Source organism: Ochlerotatus camptorhynchus, unplaced genomic scaffold (genome assembly GCF_037179485.1).
Source record: "Ochlerotatus camptorhynchus isolate MF236.1 unplaced genomic scaffold, CSIRO-AGI_Acam_v1.1 ptg000458l, whole genome shotgun sequence".
NCBI lineage: Eukaryota > Metazoa > Arthropoda > Insecta > Diptera > Culicidae > Ochlerotatus > Ochlerotatus camptorhynchus.
In genome coordinates, this window is record NW_027040944.1 from 545377 (window position 1) to 571383 (window position 26007).

Consider the following 26007-nt stretch of genomic DNA (forward strand, 5'->3'; position numbering starts at 1 on the left):
CTGAAAAATTAAGAGAATGCTTTTTTTTTACCTAAAAGAACAACTCTAGGGATTTGACCCGTGGAAAATTAAGAACTTTTATTTTTGTGGGCCAGTCTAACCAAGATAAATCAAGCTGAACAATGGATTAGGGCCTATGTAGCATTGGCATCGATTATCTTTCTCTTCATCGACTTTCTCTTTCGTTAATAACATGGGTACCGAATCGTTTCTTGTCGTGTTTGTCATATTAGAAGAATGATAATAGCTTCTTTCATCGATCTGTGTGCTGAAAATAGCTGGGAATGTCTTAGCATGGCCGTGAAGATGCAAAGAGATGGTCGACGAAGAGAATCTGTCAATGTTACTTAGGACTTAATGCATTGTTCAACTTGAAATGCTATTTGAAACTTATCCTCCGATAAAACGAAATAAGTCTACAATTCGGTGTTAGGGAATGCGAAATTTAAAATCAATATCTTCGGATCGGTAAAGTTCCACGTCTAAAGAATAGCAAACCTTTTCCCGTTTCCAACTCCAAGAGCATTCAACAAACAAAAAAATAGCGAAGGAACGGTACTTAGCTGCCCCGAAAAGTATTCCTATGTACATCGTTCCCTCGTCCAGCATCAGAATTCAATGCCTTATTGTTGTCTCGTTTTGGAAGGAGAAATGATTGAAAACGAATACACAATGTGCTTAAATACATGTACGTTTGTGTGTGCGAGTTTACATTTCATTCTACCGTATAAAGGTACCGCTTCTCCTGCCATAATTGGAATCATTGGGCTACATTTATTCAAGAATTTAACTGCAATGGATTATAATCGTGACCTGTAGTGCACAGAGAAAACTACATTGCGAATCAAAGAATTCAAATCAATAATAAAGTGACACATTAATTACGATAATTTCAACTGCTTTCGTAAATAACTTGCAACAAAATCATTTCTTGTTGTCTGTCGTATAAGAAGATAGAATACCTGGGAATGTCTTTACAAGGCCGTGGGAATGCAAAGAGCAAGTCAAAGAAGAGAATCTGACAATGTTACTTAGGACCTAATCCATTGTTTGGCTTGATATACTCAGCCATGAAGAATCTATATTTCATTTATGAATATTATTTATTTTATGGGATAGGAGGATGATTTATCTCGAGCTACAGTCGAGAGAATAAAATGTTCTCTACATGAAAATCAAGCCGAAAAATGGATTAGGGTCCAAGTAACATTGATCGACTCTCTTCACAGACTTGGCTACAAAACTTGTATGTTACTCGAAGAGTTTGAAAAGTATGTGTTTGACACATGAAACCTTTTCACTTGCAGAAAGCTGCAATCTGATGCAAAATTTTATGATTCATGAGCGCTCACTCAGAGTGCCATGATTGCAGATAGGTATCCCTGGCGCTGGATCGCTCATAAATTACGTTTTTAAAATCGTGGCTGACCGGCGCCGATGGTGTAGTGGTAAGCGTCATTACCTATCACCATAGCAGGAATGGGTTCAATCACAGTCGACGCCGCTGGGATGTTTTGAGGCATAGCATCTCTGATCACGCCTTTGTTCGGAAGGGAAGTAAAGCCGTTGGTCCACGGTTCATGATTTGATGGGTCGATAGGTAGGGTCCAGGTGTGGGAGCTGCCTCCATGGCGTCGGTAGTATTGGTGCTCAGCACGGAAACAAGATCGACGGAAAACAAATCAAGGAAAAAAAATCGTGGATCATGAAACGCTGCTTTAAGTGGTCTCCTGAACATTTTAAATATTGTATGCAATGAAGTTATTTGCTGAAAATAAATGACAATTCTCGCGTAACATTTGAAAAGGGCCTATCCTCGTTGATCGATTCTTTTCATCGATTTTCTCTTTGGTTTACCATGGCAACATAAACGAATTTCTCGCTAAGCTCGCAGCACAGTTTGACAGAAGATGATGTTAGCTTGCACCTGAATCAACACACTAAATGGGAAATTCATTTGCAGTCGGGTTATTCGAAAAAGAGAAAATCGATGAAGAGAATCGAACAACAATGATAGGCCCTTTTCTCGTGTTGTGCGAGAATTGCGAACGAATGTATATTGTCTATGGTTGAAATGTTAAAACAATCGTGCCGATGGTTGTGCAGTTGCATCACTTGGCCCGGTGGAGTCTGGCCGCTCAACATATGGAGTGACGAAAAACTGTATGTAGATATTCTTGTACAATATCTTTAAATTTTGCTAATGTTTTTTAATTCTATTTTAGCAAGAATAAATGGGTGGTGTTCAGTGATTCTGTGTGCCTTGCCGTATGGTGCCGTGTACCACAGCAGGGTGACAGATGAAAATTTCCGAACTGAAACTCAGTCGCCAAGAAAGCCTCCTAGGATCAATCCATCTTCTTTCCTATAAGTCGACAGATTTAAGTAATTTGTTGATCAAGATAATAACGTAAGTGCATTAATTTCTTTCCAACCAGTTACAAATTTCAACTTATAAACGATCACCTCACACCTCTCCGATAACAAGTCCGGGGACATACCTACTGTTCAAAGTAGACAACATAGAGTATCAAGCGTTCATGAATCCCAATCCCATGCAATCGCTGCATACCATCATATCATTCCAGTACCACCTGACTGATGGTGTGATCGATTGAGATAACCAACAAATAAAAGAATAAAAAGTCTTTTAACTATGATTTCAACAATTGTCTATTTACTGAAATATAAATTCAGGCAATTCTCGAGACTACAACTTCGTTGATTACATAATATTCATAAACGTGGTAGGTCTGCTTAAGAAAGCACCAAAAGGCATCCTACTTTTGAGCGAGGCTATTAAAATATTGGAAGTTCACATTTCTACTGGAAGACATTGGATTGTTTGAGACATCTTGAATGAATACTGTCAAATGATACGGAGATTCGCTTACTCTGGATCCTGACGTCACTCGTCAGAAGCACGAGCGTAGCTGCCTTTTGACTTACGAAGCCTCCGTTGACCAAAACAATTCTCACGCCGATTAAGGTACCACTTCCTTTGGCTACGTCACGAGTGACGATATATTGTATGTATTTGGCGAGTAAACGACCAACTTCTTAGTGAAAAAGCCAAGTTAATCCGCCTCGTTAAAAAAAACAGTACCAAACCATTACGCATTTCACCGGGAAAAGGGTTTCCGATGGCTGTGAGATTTCTCCACAAACCGAATGGCCAATGAGGAGGGCCAATGTGCGAAGAAAACAGATAAAACTTCAGTTCAAGCGCCTCGAAACCCCGCAGGTTGGAAACAATGCAATGCAATTCAGAAAAAAACCAGGACATCGGATGAAGCCCAATAGCAGGAACGGGATATCAAAGTGCTCATCATTGACAGCTCAACATCATTTGTTCGTAAACAAAGGTACATCTGATATCTACACCGCATAAACGGGTATGAGTTCCAGATTGAAGGTATCGTGTGTCCAATCTACAAAAAGAGTGTCAAGCCGGATTGCTGTAACTACCACGCAAAAACACTGCTAAGCGCCGCTTACAAGGTTCCCTCTCAAATACTATGCTGTCATCTATCACCTATCTATAGTAAAAGAGTTCGTTTAGCAATACAGTCGAATTTCGCTCGGCTACGTTTTAGTTGGGCTTCCGTTAGTTGGGCTGAAGCCCACCTAAATCGAAGTCAAACGACATTTAAGATAGTGCTGATCCCTTATCAAGGGGCTCATGGATGAAAAATTTGGATAAAATAAAATTTTAAAGGAATTTAATTGTATGACATAACAACAAAACAGTTTTATTTCATGAAATTTAATTAATTTAACAAATTAAAATAAAATAGTTCTTTACCAAGCTCGTTTAAGCCATTCTGCTTCAATCATTTTTGAGCGTAGAGCGTTCGATCGGCAAACTTCTGTTGCATCATGTTTCGTGAAGCGGATTAAACAATCAAATGACTTGATTGCGTCGTTAAAATCTAGATCTTCTGCATTGATCGAAGTATCAATAGAGTTATTACCGTGGATTCTTCTAGCCATTCCTCATGCATTTTTGGCTGGTCTTTGTTAAGCACTGGTGACAAAATATGTTCGTCTGTGAATATTTGACTGGTAACCCAATCCGGGTTAAGGTCAGCGTCATACATTTGATCTTTCATCCAAAGATCAATGTCTTGTTCAGTCGTCGTTGTTCCCGCAAGGTTTCAGCCTTTGCTCGGTTGAAAATTTCCGCACTGCTTTCGCTGTTTTACGGCGAAATAATTCACCGTAAAACCATTGGCAGAATAATTGCTGGGTCATCTAAACTTTTTTCAGAGTGACAATATGACACAGGCAGTGCTGCTGTATTAAGCCCTCGTGGCTTTGCAGCAGTTCCAATAAATAGAGACTGAATTTTAAGAGATCCGTCAATGTTCAAACATGGCATGAACGTATATCTAGTTTTATTTTGCTTCCGTACACTTGCCACAGATTCACTACACGTAATAACAGAGCGTGTAGCCAAAAGCTTAATAAACAGTGCAGATTTGTCCGCATTGCAGACCTGAGTTGTCGATAGCTGCAAATCCTGAATTTTCTTCAGTAGGATGTTCTTGAAATTTAGGTGCGGTTCAATGTCTGCAGATGTCTTTTCTCCTGCTACAGCCTTTACGAGCAATCCAAATCTCTGCTTGACACGATGCATCCAGCCGTCCGAAGCAGAAAATTTGTGAACCGCTTAGTGTCCTCGACACTGCAGCATCTTGAACAGTAGTTTCGATTTTGCTTTTAGGATTTCTACCGTTAAAAACATGTAGGCCTTTTGCTGCTGGAGAATCGAGACGTAAAGATCTTCTTCCAGTAGAGGGAACGTCTGCTCTTTTAAAAGTCTTTAGATTATCCCCCCTCCCCCCATTAAATTTAAATTTTGCCACCGCTGCTCGAATCGCTTCCTTCATATGAATGATTCTGGTTACAGTGGAAGATCCAATACCGTATTTTTTCACAGCGAATTATGTGTGCTTCCTGTTTCAAATTCCTCAATTATGCGAACTTTTTCCACCAGGGTCAATGTTGTATTTTTCGTTTCTTGTTCATTTCCGAACTTGATCCTTGAGAGCTTTCCATTTTCAGCCTGCGTAAGTGCGTAATATTCATTATAATTTAGAAACAATGTTCTAATATGCTCTTACCAATCAATTAAAAGTTAGTAAAAAAAACGGTAAACAGCCATACTTTGTGTAAAATTTAAAAATCTCGCAAAACGTTGCTAAACGATTTTGATGACAATAAACAATCGGTGTATCCCTCATCCAATTTTCAGCTTTGACAGCTCAGCCCAACTAACGAAAGCCTTTCACTAACTTGGCTATGGGTTTAGCCCAACGAGCGAAAGTCGACTATACTAGGTGGGATTTACTGGTACCGGCACTACTACGAACCAGATCTTCACGATTCGGCAAGTACAACAGAAATGTCGTGAATACAACGTTCCCATCGATTACAAAGCAGCACAAATTGTGCACGAATACGAAATTCCGGATAAACTGACTCGATTGTTCAAGTCGCCGATGGATCAAGCTGGGCTCTTGCCAACCCGCATCGCTGAGAAGGATGCGGAGCTCGTTCTCGGGTATACATCGACTTTGCCTACCAAGCAGAAATTTTAACTTCGTGATGCGCTCCTGCAAAGCCGTAAACTTGGAGCTTCGTGATGAATTCGTAAAGAGCGTGGCCCTTGATGGCTTCACCCAGTGCGCATGAATGAGTGATTTTGTATTGTTCGAGAAAGAAGTTTACAACCAAGAAATGAAAAATAAAACATTATGGAACTCGGAAAACGCCCCTATTTTAGGCAAAACAGAATAGCTCCCGTTTTTGTAAACTGAACCACGATTTCGGCGTTTCAACTGTTTCGTCATCGTATGGCGGATCATCTCTTGTGTCGAAAACTGAAATCGCACTTGAGATTCAAGAGATATTGAGCTATGCCGGGAATACATACATAAAGTCGAATATAGAAACGAATCTTTTTTTTTTTTTTTCCTTTGGTTTGTTTTTTTCCGTCGATCTTGTTTTCCGTGCTGAGCACCAATGCTTCCGATGTGCCAGGAAGGCAGCTCCCACACCTGGACCCTACCTATCGACCCATCAACTCATGAACCGGGGACCAACGGCTTTACTTCCCTTCCGAACAAAGGCGTGATCAGAGATGTTATGCCTCAGAACATCCCGGCGGCGCCGACTGGGATTGAACCCAGGCCTGCTGGGGTGAGAGGTAATCACGCTTACCACTACACCACCGGCGCCGTTAAAAACGGCTATCTATCATGTATGAGTTGCACATTGCAAATTTAATGCTTTGCTGAATTTTTAGGTAGAGTAAATACATTTTTTACGCAGCTGATTATTAAAAATGTTAATTGATGAACGATATACTACATATAGTATAGTATAGTACGAAGTTGATTATATACAAGACGTTGATTAGACCGGTTGTCCTCCACGGCCACGAGACCTGGACTATGCTCATGAAGGACCAACGCGCCCTTGGTGTATTGAACGGAAAATGTTGCGTATCATATACGGTGGAGTGTAGATGGATGATGGAATCTGGAGGAGGCGAATGAACCACGAATTGCACTAGCTGTTGGGAGAACCATCCATCGTCCACATTACAAAAATTGGGGGACTACGGTGGGCTGGGCACGTCGTAAGAATGCCGCACAACGACCCAGTGAAAATGTAGAAACAGTAAGAAGAGGCGCGAAACGGGCAAGGTGGATCGACCAAGTAGAAGGTGACCTGCAAACCCTTTGCAGACTACGAGGCTGGCGAAGTGTGACCATGGATCGAGTAGAGTGAAGACGACTTCTTCGGAAAGGCCTTAGCCTGATTGATAATAATAAAACATAATTATTTTCATTGCTAAGATTTGATGTTTCGATTTTTTTCCAACAATTGTAGCAACCATAAATTGTATAGTTAAAACAATTACAAATACAATAGTACTTGGGCTTATTGTTATGTACAATAGAATCCTTTTAAATGAGCCTTCAACAATTGTTTGTTACCGTAAACATAAAAGAATGCCACTTTTTCTCGAACAAATTTGATCTCATTACAATAAGATTTATAGTTTTTTTTTATTGCTGAACATTTTTAATTTATTGTAAACCTATTGTTGTGACATTTGCATCACTTGGTCAAAACAATACAATTGAAATTGTTAAAAGAGTTAATTGTTAACAATAACATGCATTGCATTTTATTGATATTTTGTAGTAATTGTATGGATATTTTTATCCATGGAGGCCTACTCCTGAATGGTAAGATAAGTAACATCAAATAAGGTAAATTGTGGCTTCACCAGGCAGTAACTTTTTATTGGAAACCATAATAAATGCGGAAATTTCACTGGATTTCACACCACAAACTGAAGGAATCAACGTGATTCCTAAGGGCAGACGCTGCCTTGGCGGAGGAATATAATCATACAATTTGTAAAAACATCATGACAATGTCTTGTGGCGTGTGGCGAAGGCCGACATGATGTGTTGACATGCTAGTAGTTGCCACACTGCCACCACAACAGTGAGAACCTTGTTTTAAATTACACAGCCATTGAGAGCTAAAATTTTAGTCGAATTTTGCGCAACATTGCAAATGGTGGGGTTACTCACTGAATGATAACAATTTTCTTCGATTTCCCATGAAAAACTTAAAATAAATAAAATCCCATAACTAGTGGAATCTATCCATATGAATTTCATATAGCTTTCATGTGATCTAATAATAGAAAATTGCATCACAAAATCACAAATGCACCTTATATGTCCAATGGACATACGAAAACTCACATGGAATGTATTACTTTATCTGATGTTCAGATTAAAATCAATGATATTGTTCTTGGAAAAATGTTATGTGCGCTTCCAATGGAAACTATGTGAAAACTTTGTTCAGTATAGACTGAGTAAAATTTTGGTCAATTTGCCATGTTCAAGCAGATTTTCCCGGAAAAATGAGTAAAATTTTTCTCACTCCCTGAGCAGCCCCACTTTTCCAATTTTGAGTTGAATTCGACTCAGTTACTGAGTTACTCTCAACGACTTTGTATACCCATGGCCAGCCTTGGTCCAATACCGTAGAGAACAAACTCAGCAATGTATAAAAAAAATGCTCTGATACTGCGTAGCTACTCATATTTACTGCACTGTCTTTTTTTTCAGTCAGAGGAGCGGAGCGACGGGCAAGCGGCTAGCATGAGCTTCCAAAAGATGCTTCTTTGTGAAACTTCTGTAGAAGCTTTTTTCGGGAGAGTTCACTTTAGAATTTTCTTTCAGAAGCCTATTCTACACGCTTGCCCGTCGCTCCGCTCCTCTGTCTAAACAAACATGTGCTGGAAAGTAAAGCTGAGTAGCTACGCAGTAAAAGAGCATTTATTCAAGGTAATATAACAAAAATCATTTCTCTTTAAAAACAACTTACACCCAAATTTATGAAACCAACCAGCCAACTATTTCTTTTTACTTATCATTTTAGGCGCATGTTTACAATCTCCGGCTGCCAACCAGTCAGTCCCGTCGAGGTAAGTACAAAGTTAAATGTGTGCGCATTCATGTCTGTGTGTAATGTACGTGTTTAGGTTTTGTTCTTCCTTCATACTGCGAGCTAGATGCACTGGATGCCTATAATGGTACGGGAGGGGGTTTGATTTTATCCGTTTTGTTGTTGTTGTGTGTGTGTGTGTTTTTTTTTGTTCTGCTATTACTCTTGAATTGTTTCTTGGATAAGAGCCAAAATACACGACATGTGATTGGAAGACACTCGATTTGAAATCAGGGTCATGCCATAATGTTCAAAAATGTTTTACTTGTTACTTGTTTTCCTTCAATACAATTTATTTGTTGTTCGTAATTAGTTGTATTTACAAATTCATTGTACCGATTGAGTGAAATGGCTGAGGGTATCTAGTGTCGAGGCTGTAAAATCTAATACATATTTGATATTTTCGGAATGCTGTTGTTACTGTTTCATTTTTTCATCGTTCACCGGAACGAGATAGCTGCAGTGCAATTGGTGGGGATTGCAAAATTAAAACTAATTAACGTCAACCAAACGAGGCATTTGTCACATTTAATTTAGTGCCCGCCGCACAGATTACAAAAAATGATACATTCGTTGTGTTCTTTGTTTTATTGTATGAATTTAATTTTGAATGCAATAATATTATGTCACAATATGTATGCATGCATTCCGCTCTTGTTCGCCACTTTCAGCGGTTCCGGTGAGTAATGGGCTGTACGTGGAAACATACTTATCGATCGGTTCACTGTTTTTTTTTTTACTATCGCGGAATGCGAATAAGGGCTTTGGTTTTAAAAACAACTTATTCATAAATCATGCACCGCGTTCACGAACTGTTTGGGAGTTCAACTGTTTCTCCCCTATCCGCTTGCATAGGGTGACGGACTTATGTTATTCATTTTGAAAAGACATCGGATTTTGCTTCCTATAGCTAACTTACTGCTCTGAAGTGTAGGATAAGAAATATAAAAAATAGTCAGGGCCAAAATAAGATCCGTCGCCCTATTTGATAGTTGTGCCGATATCGAAAATAAAAAAAATAAATTAAAACTGTTTTCGCTTGCATTTCCCTTTCTGTTAGTGTGGTAAACTCGAAATGGATAAAGGGAAGCTGTGAATTTCAAGTCAGAATATGCAATCGCAGCCGGTTTGCGCAGAACTATTGTGTTGTGATTTTTCGTTTGTTTGCCAGCTTGAATCGTGATGATTAACACCATATGTAACGATAAATATTATCGATTATTTATTGAGCCATAATACAACACACACACTTATGAAACTAATGGCTAGAATAAAAGATACTCAATACGCTGAACTTGCCTCTTTCTCGTGTTCTCCGTCGTAATTGTTTAGTGTTTATTATGCCAGCACATCCTGTAATTAGTTTTCTTTTAACATTCGTTCGATTTATGATTACATTTATTGTTTATAATGTGTTTTAATACCATGGACGAATCAATTGATTTCCTTTAACGGTTTGATTTGAGTGACGATTTCGGTTTAGCCTTTGTTGAGCAAATTTTGCCGCGAAATTAATTGCCTTAAAAAAATCAATCGAAACGAACAACGGAAACCAACAACGGTAGCATTCAAGAGTCAATCAGTTTCCTCACTGGAAACTGCAACGATGGGCCAACACAAATTGATTATTGCATTCAATTTTCGCTACACAAATAGTGTCTGTATATTCGCATGTGTTATCTGAAATCTTTCGTTTTGCATGTTATGTTGTAAATTACTAGAAAACTTAACTTCCTTACAAGCCAACGCAACCGCTGGCGGATCCATTTTTTCTCTAAATTACACAAACCAATTCATTCGTCTTCTGTACATGTTAACTTTGAGCACATTTTTAATGTTTCGGGTTTTCCGTGGATTTATTCCATCTAGGTTTGTTTATCATCATGTTTTAAGTATTTAATTAACCTTGCTTTATTAGGTGCTTTTTAATCATCCTTATCGGCTTCCCCCTTCTCACGCATCGCGAGTACTTTTGTTTTGTAAAACTTTTTTTTTTTTTGATTTTCTCGGCGTTTTCATATGAAAATAATTAAAAATGTCTTGTCAAACAAACGCGTAAGTAACGTTTCGTGTTACTTAGTATAAATGTTTATTTACCCATTTATCTTTAATGAGTTGCCTATTTACAGAGTGGATTTTTTTTTGCGATTTTTACCGTCTCTTTTTATATAAAAAAAAAGTATTAGTGTAGTTCACTGTCACCTGTATATGACACAATGCAGAGTAATTGTCAGCTCGTATCGGTAACCGCAGCTGCTTTTGTTGTTGTTGTTTTTGTTGATGTTGTTTTTGTTGCTGTTGTTGTTGTCTATGTTGCTAGAGACACTTTCTAACTTTTTTTTTATATAGAGAACTTACTAGTCATTGACAGTGCTTGCGATTTGTTGACCAAAAGGAGTAATGAAATTTGAGTATTACGTATGATGTGGTGGCTTTGTGGTGCCAGAGCTGGGAAAGAATTCTTCTAGAATACAGAAAAAACTAGCCTCTATAATTGCAGTAATTTTTCAATTAAAATCTACTGGTTAAAGGTGCATAAAAAACCATAAAAAAAATTGCACTGTAGCCAGCAATCGTCAAAAATATGAGCATATATAAAAAAAATGTTGTGCGCTGCACTATTAACACTATTAGCACTCATACACTAAATCATTTTGCAAGTGTAAGACCAAAAGGAGCACACACATTTTTGGGAGATGGTTGATGTACATAAATGAAGCCCACGTGCTCTTCGTCGTAAGCAAATTCGAATTTAAACAGCTATACAATCCATGTGAATAAGAACAACGCTTGGGCTGATAGATCTTTAGCGTTCTTCAAGCTTAAAGAATTGTGAATTCAAAATGTGTGCACAGCTCATTCTACTTGTACGTTCAAATTGACTAGTACCAATGCAAAGAAAATGCACACTGCACGTCTCTTTCGTATTGCACGTGCAAATACACAGAGTAGTGGATTTACTCGTCTGTGCTGCTTGTGGTTTTCTATCGTTAGCATTTGACACCTTTTGGGTTAAAGATGTCTAAATACCACTTAGAAATGGTTGCAAATTAGTTAAATACAAAAATGTTACTGGTAGGTAACCCTTCCAGTTAATTAAGAGGTGTTGGTTTTATTCTCATCGGTAGGCCGATATATTTTCTTTAGTAAGCACAAGCATATAGTTTCCGAAAGAAATAAAAAAAAAAACAAAAAAAAACAGAAAATAATGTTGGATTCTATATTAGCCATTACAACCCAATAAGAAAGCCCTAAAAATGGGTTGTTTAAATGTGATATTGTCAGTTTTTAATCAGCTAAATTGTTTGTTAAGCTGATACCAGTCAAACAGCGCATTCTTTTAAATCCTCGTCAATCTGTTTGTTCGAGCACATAATTGGCGCTTGGCTCTACTGCATGTAAATATGCAGAGCAACATCAATCAATGTTTCGCAACCCTATGGCATCGAAGCCCGCCATACCAAATCAGTTGCAACTATTCAAACCAACACTGATGTAATGTTTTGAAATTGAAATTGTCAGTTGTCTTATTGTTTACCTTTAGAAGTCATTATTATTGTAAGTTTAAATTTAATTCTATGCTAGCTATAATCGAAGAAAATTAAGTGAATCCATTTTATATTAATGACCCACCTCCAAGCAGGCTAGATTCCTCATGAAGGCAATCATCCAGGCAAAATTCTAATAAACTTTCCTGGCTTAATCCCACAGAGAAAAGGCACCCCCTATTGTGGTGGCCATTTCCGATTTCCATGCTCTTCGCACGGAACTTTTGAACTTCGTGAAATTCAAGTTTTTACTTCAAATTGGCCGCCGGGGTGAATACCGTGTATTGGCTGAAATCTTGGACGTATTCAAATTGTCTTCTCCAGTATCTTAATGAGAAGCAACACAATTGATTTACTTAAGACACCAAAACTGAATGTCTGTTCAAGGCTGTCTTGAAAGGTCTGCTCAGTGAAGAATCCATGGATCCAAGATCAAAGATGAACTGACATAATTACTTGGAGTCAGTCCAAGTCAGTGATGGCATGATCATTAGCAAATTGATATTTTCCCGCTCTCATACGCTCTCAATATCACGCGTGATATTGAAGCAAAATATAATGCTTGATATTGATTTTACAAGCTCCTTTGATATTGCGAGACTATTCACAACGTGTAAAGTTGAAGCCTTGATTGAAGCTGAGAGTTGAATCGACGCAAAAATAATTCCGTTGCACCTCGTTTTCTTATAAAGAGAAGCTTTAATAATGCTATCTCTTTTTATCTTCACCGAGTGACTGCTGCTAGTCACTCAATCTCACCGCAGTATGGAGAAATTTGCAGCTGGTGAATTTTGGTAGCTTGATGTTCTGAGTTGCGATATAAAAAGCTTGCAATATCAATCGCAGTTGTGTGCTTGTTGATTTTTGTCAACAAAAATCAAGCGTGATCTTGGGCTTTGGTGAGATTTGATTTCTTGATATTGTTCCAACACTGGTCCAAGTAATAGAAAAGAAAATGAAATCCCGTCCTGGCGATTCACGCAAAGGGATTTCTAATGATCTTTATTTCAAGTCTAGTGAACTGAATAACCTCAAGGCCTTAGAAAAGCGAGCCTTATGATCCATGTCCGAGTGAAGTGGAAACACTTCAGGAAGATTGGAGGAAAATTCCAAAACCTCACCCAGTACCGTAAGTGCCAGGGATGGAGTCACGGATCAAATAATTGCTACATGCCAGCTAAATGCATGATTTGGAGTGATTCTTCTCCGCAAATGACGCTTTTCCTGTAAATTTCATAAGAAATTTAAATTGTACTGAATAACACAATTGCTAAATTGAAAAAGTTTAATTTTCCACTCTATATTATGCAATTATTTCGAAATTATTTAACTGACAGAACTCTGCAGGTAAATTATCAAAATTCCAAATCTGAACGACTACCTGTTGGAGCAGGAGTTCCTCAGGGTAGCATTCTTGGGCCTATATTGTATAACATTTTCACTTCGGACCTACCTGATTTGCCTCAGGGTTGCCACAAATCTTTTTTCGCTGATGACACAGGCATTTCCGCTAAAGGAAGAAGTGTGATATTATCTGTTATTATTAGATACTATCTCTTCTTATTTACAAAAATGGAAGATTTCTCCTAACGCTTCCAAAACTCAACTTATAATATTCCCACTTAAGCCTAGAGCTTCTTTTTTGAAAATTAGTAACACTCTGAACGGCGCTCAAATTTCTCGGTCAAGTCAAGTGAAATATCTTGGATTAGTACATGACAAAAAATTTACTTTTAAAGATCATATTGATGACATTCAAGCCAAATGTAATAAATATATAAAATGGTTTGTATCCTCTTATCAATAGGAAGCCAAAGTTCGATTCAGATCAATGTTCTGAAGTTTATTTTGAAGTCAAATAGAGTTTCTAATGTTGAGACTTTAGAATAAATGTCACATAAAATAATTAAAAAAAATCAAACAAAAATCGTTGCAATCCTTATTAGGTTCCCTTTACATTACCATCAGATTTAGTTTTAGTTTTAAGATGAAAATTGTTATACTGACATGTAGGTAAAGAAACCCTATTTAAAATACTGAATTGCCAAGGCAGGAACAATTTAAAATACTTAGATATATATATCATAACAATTAAGGCTAGTTTGTTATTGTAGTAGCTGGAGCACCTAGATTGAAATGAAATGTAATTTAATTTGAATTTGTAACTAATTATCAGTACAAAAAGCAAAAACACCTTTGTGGAATATAGGCAAGATATGGTCAGTATGAGACACTAGTCACTGATAATGGGATTCAATGGGGACGGCCCTGGCACACTGGTTATGGTTCATAGCTCTTACGTCAAAGCCACGAGTTCAAATCTCATCTCTGGACAAGTTACAATGACCCACGCCAAATAGCTAAAAAAAATATTGAAATTTTTCTTTAAAAAAATTAACACGGAAAGGTATTTCAGATCGAAATGACATCTGAGACAAAGGTGCGGAGAAAATAAATGTTGTTAATTATTTAACTTGTTTTTATTTATTTTAAGAAAAAAAAAATAAAAAAAATGTTGACTCTTAATTATTTCAAAATCTCCTTATCAGATCTTTAGTTTTTTTTTTCAAAATATAGCTTTTGAATAATGTAAACTTTTGGAATAATCCAAACCATCGACACTTGAAAAGTGATAAAAAAAAACGTTCAACATGTCAAATGTTGTGTATTTTTTCACAGAAAACTATTTAAAATGACTCAAACACTGTTTTATTAGTGTAATTACTTGAAAAATCGTCTTACAAAAACCGCAATTTTAAACATTCAAGAAGTGTCTATTTTTCAAAGTGTGTTAAATCAAAAATCTATCAAGGACGTTTTGAGATATTTAGGTTTTTAACATTTGTTTTAGTATTTCGCTTGAAAATACTAAACACTTTTTTTTTTGTATATTTTTCTCAGGAAAAAAATGTTGCTCTACAAATTTGTTCCAGTCGTCTTTTTTTTTGTCAGATGTGCCGTTGCCATGCTACAATTTTAAGAAGCATTTCTAAGATGACATTGTGAAAATTTTACAAGATCCATAATGGCCGAATTTAAGCAAAAACTTGAACCATTGCTCATAGCAAACAATTATGCAAAGTGTCAAGAAAATAAGAGAAAGTCGAGATTTTCCGATCCGTCTTTTAGCGTGAAACTGCTCAAGACTTCTAAAGTGATAATTATAACAAAAAATGGCATTCAATTCTTCAGCGACCGGTTCGAAGTGTTTTGAGACAATCATGGCATTTTTTATCTGAAAACTGCATAATATCACTCACAATCTTATGGATTAGCCAAAAAAATAACAAATGAAATAAAAATAAGCAATAAAGAATATTTACACAATTGCGAATTCCATCCCTTTTTGGCCACTATATGTCATCCAATCGCTGGGCGAATCAAAGATCCTTGAAAGTTTTGATGACTCGAGAAACAGTAGATTTAAAATTCCTAAATATTTTTCGTTTGGTCGTTCCCACTGACCTTTCGCGTACGAATCTTTGTGAATTCCAACAGCAATATCTGAAATTGCGTTGAGTCTATTTTGACATTTTTGTGATACACGTTTACAGAGATACAATCATTTATAAATTTCCAATTCTTTTCGAGGTCACCTACTATGTAGTCTATCAGCAGGTCTTATAGAAAGTTATGGTATTATGGCATCTGATCAATCTACCTATTAATGACATGTGCCTGACGTGTGATTTTAATTGGCGTTTATTTATCGTTTAACGAAACTTTTTCTCCTGACAATCTTCCGTGAGTCAATCTCAACTCACAATCCCTCGAAGCTATGACATATGACCTAAGCCAACATTATTCAACTAGGGTAAACGCTCCTATAGTTGCAATACGTTAGAAGCGTTAGATTCCTATAGTTCCATATAGTGACTCCATAAGCAACTATAGGAGCCTAACGCTTCTAACGCACCGCAACTATAGGAGCGTTTACCCTATCAGCCAGTCACCCCTCCAAAGCCACCTACTGACTAACTGTGAAGAACAATTTCAACGAAAATCTTAACAACATTGGGCAGTATTATTGTATGTGTGCTAGCTTGACGTCTTAAATTTGAACAAATTTTGCTAATAAATGCTCTCCGTGCATGTCTTTCCTCGAGAAAGAAAAATCGAACATTGCTATACAACCATTTCCCAGCCGGAAATATAGATATAGGCATACGAACTCAAACATCAACACGAAATAACATTTCACTAGCCCACACAAGATATCGATCGTCATGTGGCACCAAAAGTAGTTCCTTTAAGGAGCCAATCATATTAAAGGGACTACCTTTTACGGTGCATCCGGCGGAAACGGGCTCGTTCATATTTTTTTTTTACAAAATTTGTTTCACAGTTTCAGTTTTCAACGAAAATCATCAACAATAGCCTGTCTGAGATATCATCATTTTTGTTTCTCTATATGGACTAACTTTTTTTTTGTTAACTATGAGAAGTTTCGGTTTTGTATGGTATGTTATTTTCTTTTGTAGTGCTTGCTTCGTTCATTTTTTTTTTATATTTTTCGATTGATTTGCTTGCAAAAAGACCAAGAGTTAGTTGTCGGAGAACGTATTTTGACTCGGTTGCTTAAAACTTACTGTTTACTCCCTATAAAGTAAGAGACTCTATACACGTGATGTGAGTGTTTAGGTTGTAAATCATCGAACCGTCCTATAAGGTCGTTGAGATTTCAGTTTTCCTCTGCTGTACTTTTGTGTTAATGTGTATGTGTAGGTTTGTGTGACTTAAGCTTTTACCGTTGGTTTAGTACGAATAAATTCACTTTTAATTTTGTTTAACTACATCTCAGCACATGTTTGCTGCACTAGTTGATACTTGCTTATTTCCACTTTACTTGTTGTTAGTTTAACTTCAATTCATTCAATGATATAAAATCTAACTACATATACACCTATAGTTTACGAAAATGTTCTTTTCCTCCAATAATATTGTGTCATATAAAATACATACACGTTTGTTATTTTTTTTTTCTTTACTTCAGTTACTCTGACATATTCATCTAGTGATTATAGGAAGTTTCCGTTCGATCTGTTGAGCTTGGCTAGAATGTTCGTCGATGCCAAGTTCGAAGATGCAAGATTTAAATAACCTTGTTAGTTGCTCTCACTGGATTTTGCTGCAGTATTTTAGCGTTCACTTATTGGGAATTTTGGTAGAATTTCCTGTAGATAAGACACTTCATTATCAGACCGGTGCAAGCTGATTGTTCTTTTACTTAGTCTGCTTCAATTCGATTCTGCTTATTTCCTTCTGCTCATTTTCCAGTTCAATCCAAATCGCTTCTCACGTTACCCATTCGCATTGCGCATAGTTTTGTCCAACTACAATTTTTTTTTTCAGTTAGGAAGATTTTGCATTTCAATTCCAAAATTAGATAGTTTAAAACGCTACCGTTTGATTTTGATTGCTAAAGAAAGTAGACTTTCTGCCGTGCTTCGTCTCCAGGAAGTACGCAGGAAACAAGTTGTCTTGCAATGGAGCCATGAACACAACTTGCTGACCTAGAAAAGTCCGTCAATTCATGTTTCGCAGTAAATAAACCAAATCTTTCTCTGCTCATTCTCTTGTTAGTGTATAAAAATGTATGCAAATTCAATCTCTAACTAAACGTCGTTTTCTTCAGTTTACCACTTCATTTTCACTTAAAAATAACTATCATTTCAATTCATCCGCTATTATCGATAATAATATAAAAAATATGAACTATTTTGAGAATTCGTTTTTTGTCCTTACTCCCGTCTTACAGTTTAGCTTACCAAATTCCACTAGGATTGATGTCCAACAAAATTTATTTATATACACCAATATGCTGCCATAATACTCTGCATCAACAAACTACGCTACGTCTTAAGTTCTGATTTGCATCAATCACATTGCACTCGTATTTTATTTTTGCTTACTGTTATTCAAAATAAAAACTTTTACCAAATCCCCTTTGCTATTTACATCACCATACGGTGCAGCTGAAACTGCAGCACCCAGTTCCTCCCCAGAAACAAATGGTTTCAAAAACAAACTTTTAAAAGCTAACTTATTCCTTTGAAACCCCCTCCAACCCCGTCATTCGTCGTATAAAAAGTTTTCCTCTTTTAATAAAAACTACACTTTGTTACATGGTATTAACATTAATTTGATTGTTATTGACATTCTTTTCCCTAGAGAAAACCAAAATCAAATGAAAAACACAAAACGAACAATCAGTACATATAACGCTGTTGACTCACGTGACGGATCCTGGTGAAACTCCTCTGCAGTGTGACATTGCAGAGATGATGGCGTGTCCGTTTTTCGTGTGGGTTGGATTGAGCAATTGGAGAACAGATCCAGGGTAAACCACTTTTTTCCGCCCGCGTGATCAGTCCAGACACGCAACGAGGTCAACCACCACCATCACCACCACTGCCGAATTTTGACCATGCCGGTGAAGGTGCTGATTTTCCTACAGTCTCAGAGTCCAACGACGAAAGACAACAACGTGTTTGCCACTGAACGAGATGCGAGTGGAGTAACTTTGGTTTTTGTTCGGATGTTGTCTGTTGTTTCTCTCTCTCTCTATCTGTTTTGCTGTGTTTGTTGGCTGTGTAGAAGCAGACTTCTACCAATCCTTTTTCTTTCAATTCATTTCGGGGGTATGTTCGCGCGTGTGTTTGTGAGGATTGGATTCTCTAATGGTCATCCTCGTTGACCAGGGTTCGCATCCAGTTCAGAAGGTACTTCCAAACGGCGGATGCGAACCCTGGCGGATGCTATACATTCTCACTCCCCATTTTGAGCAACTCCATCTTCTTCTTGGCGATTTTGGAGTACATGGCGTCGATCGGTTGGGTGTTATCGTACAAACTGGGCGCCTGCAGGATAATCAGTGCTGTGCCCATCACGCACGCCACCGCGAATATCCACAGGAACAGGCGATCTAGGACAAGCGCTACGTACTTCCAGTCTTCTTCTATCTGCAAGGAGAAATGCGAAGCAGAAGTGTGTTATAACTTACCAAAGTAAATGTTTTATGGATCTGACGGCTACTTCAGTTCTAAGATAAAAAAATACTCAAACTGGTTTATATAAAAAAAATATAGGTTTAGTTTTCGGAAACCTTTAATCTTCACTGTTTGTTCGATAATCTCGATATGGAATTGCGATGATTGTGTTTCAACTCGACCGTCCTGTTTAACATTTTAAACCCTACAGGCATCAAACAGTATAAAAACATCTTTTGTTACAACTTCCTCGCCTAGATTTTTTTCCGAATAGTTTAAATAGTTGTTTACATCAGATAAGATAATATAAGGCGTTGCGTACCATCTACGGTGCACACTAAGATTATTTCACCAACATCTGTGAAATTTCACTGAAATCTCAACAGCAGAACGTTCGGTAAACAGTTCGGTGATTTTTCACAGATTTCCTATAATTTTTCACCGAATATCTGAGAAAAATTACAGGAAATCTGTGAAAAATCACCGAACTGTTTACCGAACGTTCAGATGTTGAGATTTCGGTAAAATTTCACAGATTTCGGTAAAATAATCTAGGTGTGTGCAGTGAAATTTTTTTGACATTAGTATGTTCTACACAAATGTTTGTTTTTAGATACGCCATTTAGTCTTGGGAAACAAGTCCCTATCTTCAATATTTTTTTAGATTTTCAAGGTTTTGATCCAAAACTAGCACTATTTCCAAGGCCAATAGCTCGAGGTCGGGCAAAATTGCACAACCCGGTTTATTACATTTGAAAGTATACTTAAAATGCTGCCCAATGCATACCAAATCATTAGTTTTCTTTAGTATTCTCTGCTGATCTGCTTATTACCAAACTATAGGGTCACGAATCCAAACTTCAAAACATTTGATGATATTACTTTTAAGTATCTGAGACCACGTAAAATAGAAGCATAGACAGACATAAATCGTAGAATAATTCCAAAAAATGTACAGGACAACCGTTAGTGCTGTTTAGTTTACAGTACAATCTGACGAAAGTACAATGACTTTTTAACATATCCACCTAATACGGGACAACCCTTTATATGTGTTTCTTTTAAATTCCTACCCTATAGAGGTGCCAAAAAAGTACCCGCATAAAGCATATTGTTTATCTGGCTTCCTTTTGGGTATTAATTAAAAAACACACACTAACAGTGTTCTCCTACAGGCAAGCAACGGACTCAAGTACTTATTTCTACGTAAACTTTTCTACCTTGGCTTTTTCTACCTATGCTTTAGTATAAAAAAGGATGCGATCTGAGGATGTATGATCAATCAGTAGTGCGTTTGAAGAAGACAACAAGCAGAGAACTGATAGAGAATAGTACGACAGTTTGTTAAAAATGGTTGACATTTGGCTGTTAACTTGCCGACGTACAGTGAAGTTTTTCGTAAATATATGTTTCATTTGTGTGCTGAAAAAAAAAGTCGTAAGCTTAGTGCCTTCCTAACAATAAAGGAATTAAAGGATGCTTGGAAGAAAAAAAACTTAACACATTTGGTAAATGACATAAGCATAAAGAAAAAACTGTTGCTATTTTTCAATACCTGGAAAGCCTTATGCAAACTTAGAATGGCTAAGAAAGACGTTGAAAAAAGGAACACATTTCATGGATCATTGCGGAGTTTGTTTGATATCGGGAAGAATTTTAAGGCAAAAACCCGTGTAGCGATTTTGAGGAAGAAGGGTCAAGCCAAAGACCGGATCAAATTTGTAGTGCAACCTCAATTGAAACATCATCACAAAACGACAGCCAGGCTGGGTCAGTGTCTAGTCTAGTACATCCGAAAGAGCTTCTCCAAAAACAGGTACGTTGTGATGTTTTACTAATGTTTTTTTTTTTCTTTTAGATTATACACCTATTACCATCCATATTAATATATTTTGAACGTTCTAGGTTCTCCAAAACCAGCTTTGACACGTAAATCGCAACTGTTACGAGTTGTTACAGTTGAAGTAGCTGCTGCATTGGACCGCTGTAAAGTGAGTGATCGAAATGCTGTGTTTCTAATATCATCGATCGCTAAAGCTTTAGGGCACGATGTTTCATCATTATTGTTGAACAAGGAATCTGTCAGAATCGCCAGAGCAGGACTTCGCTACCATCCAAAGCTCTACCAAAAATCGAGCGCTTGGCCACAGTTGTATCAGGCGAAGGCATTAGCAAATTATTGGCTGTTCCACCCATCGAAAACTCTACGGGGGCACAACAAGCAGAAGCGGTGTACAATGCAGTCGTCGGATGGAGGCTTGCGGACAGGTATGATCTTAAATCTTGTATGTTCACCTCAGAATTCTGTTGAATTTCGTTTGTTTTTAGAATTATGTTAAAATCTTTTGATACTAATGCACCAAATATCGGTAGAAAAAAAGGTGCGTGTCAGTACCTGGACAAATTGTTTAAGAGGCAGCTTATAGGCCTCCCTTGTAGACACCACATACATGAACTGCTACTTGGCAAAGCTTTTAAAATTCTGAAATTTGAAACGTCAAAGTCTCCAAATGTTGAGATTTTTAAGGAATTCCAATCAAAATGGCACATTTTGGAAAAGACTTCATACCACTCAGGTATGGATGATGATTTTTATATTTGGGTGGAAAAATTTTATATTTGGGTGGAAAAATCGATGAAAAATTACAAGTAAGGAGCAGGTGTGGACGTCAATCAAACTGGGTGAAGTTAAGTACTAAGCTGATGCATGATTTTAATATATCACCTGCCACCATTTCCTACACTGAAAATAAATTTTCGTTTATACAACGAAATCGCTCGTTTGTTCTACGAATTTATTCGTTGTTTTCTGCAACGAAATGGATTTGTACATTGTATGAAGCTAGTTTCGTTAAAACTTCCACACTCGCTATCGCTACACCCAACCAGCGGGCCACAAGTGTTGGTTGTGGAGACCGAAAAATGTGGAGTGTGTTAGTGAGGATGGGTAAAAATAACTTCATTATTGTAAGCGATAAACATGACAAAAATATAAATTTGGCTTCAGACCGGACTCGAATCATGAACCTTACAATAGCCAGATCTGCACCTTATCCATCACTCTATCTGTGCTACGAGAAAGCGAAAGGCTAAAGGCAGATAAGAAGTACTCATGGAGCGGTAATTCGATTTCGTTTGCTTTTTCTGCTGCTTGCATGTATTTTTTTTCTCTGACATAAAACCACCGTGACCAGTATTTTGATTTATAATGGTAGCTTGCATGTATTGGTCAAACCAGCACCCCATCTCCAACACACAATCAGAACTTTAGGAGAAAATAAGCGCAGTTGTTGGTTTGATTGTACGAAGATGAATTTATATATTATACGAATAAGGCGTAATATTGACATTGCGCCAGATGACAGGGAAAACGAATGTTTCGTACCATTTATGATAGATGTGTTGTAAGTACGATATTGATTTTTACGAAACGGTTTTCAGAGAAATAACGAAAATACATTTTCAGTGTACGATTTTCGCAACGCCGACTATGGTAGTATCGCCGAGTTACTCTCCAGTTTAGATTGGGACGACTTCTTGGACACCGTTGACATTGAGTCCGCCGCTTAAACTATTTCCAATGTCTTGGCATATGCCATTGACAAATTTTAACATGAATTTATGTCAACGTTCATAATCATCACACATGTATATTATGTTGTAAAGTAATAAGACAAAGACAATTGACACCGTCTTCAACCAGAGGTTGTACAGACTGAATACTTAACACTAGACAACGGACAACACACAACACCCAGTAGACCAGTAGAGAAACTACAGGTTGCGAAAAGTTCCACCGGCTGGAGCGAGAATCGAACCCTCACATCGTGGCACTCACAATACGCCTGAACGACGGGTGATGCCACTAACCGCACGACCACGCAGCCCACATAGTTAATTAAAAATGAAATGTCCCGATTAACGGACTGTCCAGTACTCGGAGCATTTCGGTAGGGGAAACGCTCCTATGGTTGCGGTACGTTAGAAGCGTTAGGTTCCTATAGTTGTGCATGGAGACTCAATACAGAACTATAGGAACCTAACGCTTCTAACGTACCGCAACTATAGGAGCGTTTACCCTACTCACCAAAATTTGTCATCAACATTATTTGCAGTTCATATTTCACTGACCCGGCCCTTCATATTCCATGAACCGACATACCACTGCAGAATTGCGCGGTCTCTCATCTGTATGTCAATAATAGCAAACCCGGGGGTTATCTTTTATGAAAGGGGTGATAAATTGAACGCCTAATTGAATATGAAATCGGGCGGATCGAGGAGCGCGCTGTCACAATGCCCGGCTTTCTTCATTTCATCAGCAAACGCGGGGGAATTCCTGGACGAACAGAAAACTGGGAAAGGGTGTACTCGTGCGTATAGCAAAAAAGGATTTTCTTGAATCGCATTTTCTTGTCACGCCCGCCAGCGAGCGGCACAAAGGGATAAGTCAGAAAAGAAGCATTAGTCGGGAAAGAAAATAGGAAATTGAATTAAGCCGGAAGTTCTATTATCGGTATCGCTTTCGGTTCCTTCCACGGTGGTGAAATGGAATCGAAAAATTGAGCTGCACAGATCCGTTACAATGAAGGTCGAAAGGTACTTACACTCTCGAATTTATCCTTATTCCTAACGTGTTGAGCTACGAATCTCGATGCTTCTATCGTCTTCTCCATCTCCCGCAGCAAGGGTTTTTCGAACGTTGGGCTCACGTCACCGCAACAGTTCGGACTCATGTCACCGTTGCTGGTCGGACTGAAGAGATCGTCGTCCCCTCCTGCTAATGGCAGTGCTGGCAGTGGTGGCTCGCCAAAACATGGCCCAACGCCACCCGATGCGGCCACGTCGAAACGTGACGGTGGCAGTGCTAGGGGAGAACAAGGAATAGAAACTGTTTAAGGATGGTGATTAATAAAGCGGATTTTGTTGTATGATATTAAACTAGAACTAATTCAGTAATAATTAAAACTATGTTGAAACTTCTCAGAAACTTTATATATTTTATACTGGAATTAATATTGCTACCAACAACTGCTTCAAGATGGGAATAATAATTAAACTACTAGAATAAAGTTCCTATGGCAAATGAGTTTTAAGAAAAAAATTATTTGTGATGATGAAGATCATATTTGGACCTACGACAATGCATGTGTTTGATGTTGCATCAACGGAAGAGATAATATATATATATATATATATATATGAATTGAGATAAATTTAAAAACAGAATCCCAACAATTATCAAAAATTCAAAACCTTATTTTTCTTATACATTGTAAATTTTGAAATATGTTCAATGACTACGAATATATTGTTTTTTATCAATCAACAATTCTGAAATATAGTAATGCTAATCCAAATTTAAAAGTTTCCTCTATGCAATGTTTCAAGAAAATCGTACTAATTTTTTGGATTTGATCATCAATGCATTTAGATTTAGCTTTTTAAAGCGCATCCAACTTATGGCATGAGTGTTAAGGTATGAACTCTTGTTCACTTACCAGGAATATCAAAATCTGTGGTGTATTCCTTCCCACAGTAGCTGACGTACTTTTCCACATCCGGTGGCACCTGAAACACATCGGTCAGCACTTCGGGTGCCTGCTCCTCGTTTTCGGATGGTTCGTCGTCTTTCTTTGGCCTCTCTATACATAACACCCTAGGCAATAGTTCTATAAAAACTCGATGCACCCATGGTGCCATTTTGTGCGTAACGGGTGACCTGGAGGGAGGGCGTGAGGAAGCAAGAAACAGAGCACTTTAGAAGGGTTCTACATATTTGCATGAATCACGAAGATCTCACCTAAAATTAACGTTCAGTACGGCAATGGTAACAACTACGGACAATGTGACCAGCATCATCGTGAATAATAAATACTTTCCTAGCAGTGGAACCGTTAGTGACGTTGGTGGAATGATTTCAGCCAGCAGTAGAAAAAACACAGTGAGCGACAGTAATATACTTATACATAATGATATCTTTTCGCCGGAATCACTGGGCAAATAAAACACTAGTACGGAGAGAAACGATATCCCAACGCAAGGTATGATCAAGTTCACGGTGTAGAAAAGTGTCTTTCTTCTTAACGTTATATTAAATATAATATCCGGATATGGTTCTTCACAACAACTATAAAATTTTTCATTTCTAACGGCAGGCACCTTCATAATGTCCCATTCAACTGATATATAGTAGTCTTGCAGATCTATTCCCACGTCTATGTTATCGGAGTCGGGCGTCTGCTGGAGATGGCGTAGATCCACCTGTAAATTATGTACACAAAGGAAAGAGGTCTCCCATTAGTACGTGCTTAACCATAGTTTATATTTCAAGCCAATTAAATGACTGACAATTCCTTCATCAAACAACCTTTCAAGCACGCTTGCATTACAAGCATAACAACCCATGGTGGTTCAATCATTCGTACTCAATCATTGTCAATTCCAACCATACCAAGATAGTCCAATGAACAGCATTCACTCAAATGAAGCATTAACATGTGGAAAGCTGTCCTCCTCATTTCCCGTTCGTTCACTCATTTTGATCAGTGCACTAGGCAACTACATACATCGACATAGGCTCTACTCACCATGTATCCGTCGTACGTCCAGGATCCGAATTTCATAAAGCATGTTTGCTCGTCAAATGGAAAGTACTCAACATCGATCTCACAAAATGATTTATAAATGGCAGGTGGTTTCCATACTACTTTACCCGTATGATGTAAAATTGCTTTTGTCATTATTGTCACCTCATAGTTACCGTCCGCACTGTGTATGTTAAGCGAGAGCCGGAGCGTAGTTTTTGGAGTTGGCGAGAAGAAATCAATGAAAATTAGAATTAGATCAGTTGGTTGACGTGCCAACAATGGTTTCATGTGCCAACAATGGTTTCAAATGTTTTAATCAATATTGCATGGACAGTG

At 37.7% G+C, this 26007-nt stretch overlaps 1 protein-coding gene across 1 annotated transcript in view; it reads right to left on the minus strand.

The window, feature by feature from the left end:
- nAChRalpha1 (nicotinic acetylcholine receptor alpha1) overlaps positions 1-26007 on the minus strand; it is a 269161-nt gene that overhangs the window by 20677 nt on the left and 222477 nt on the right. The window contains exons 6-10 of the mRNA XM_065235105.1: positions 25672-25852; positions 24885-25345; positions 24583-24803; positions 23689-23948; positions 18329-19054 (exon numbers count right to left, since the gene is read on the minus strand). Coding sequence (XP_065091177.1) covers positions 18851-19054; positions 23689-23948; positions 24583-24803; positions 24885-25345; positions 25672-25852 — 1327 coding nt within the window. The 3' untranslated portion in view covers positions 18329-18850. The remainder of the gene's footprint in view (positions 1-18328; positions 19055-23688; positions 23949-24582; positions 24804-24884; positions 25346-25671; positions 25853-26007) is intronic.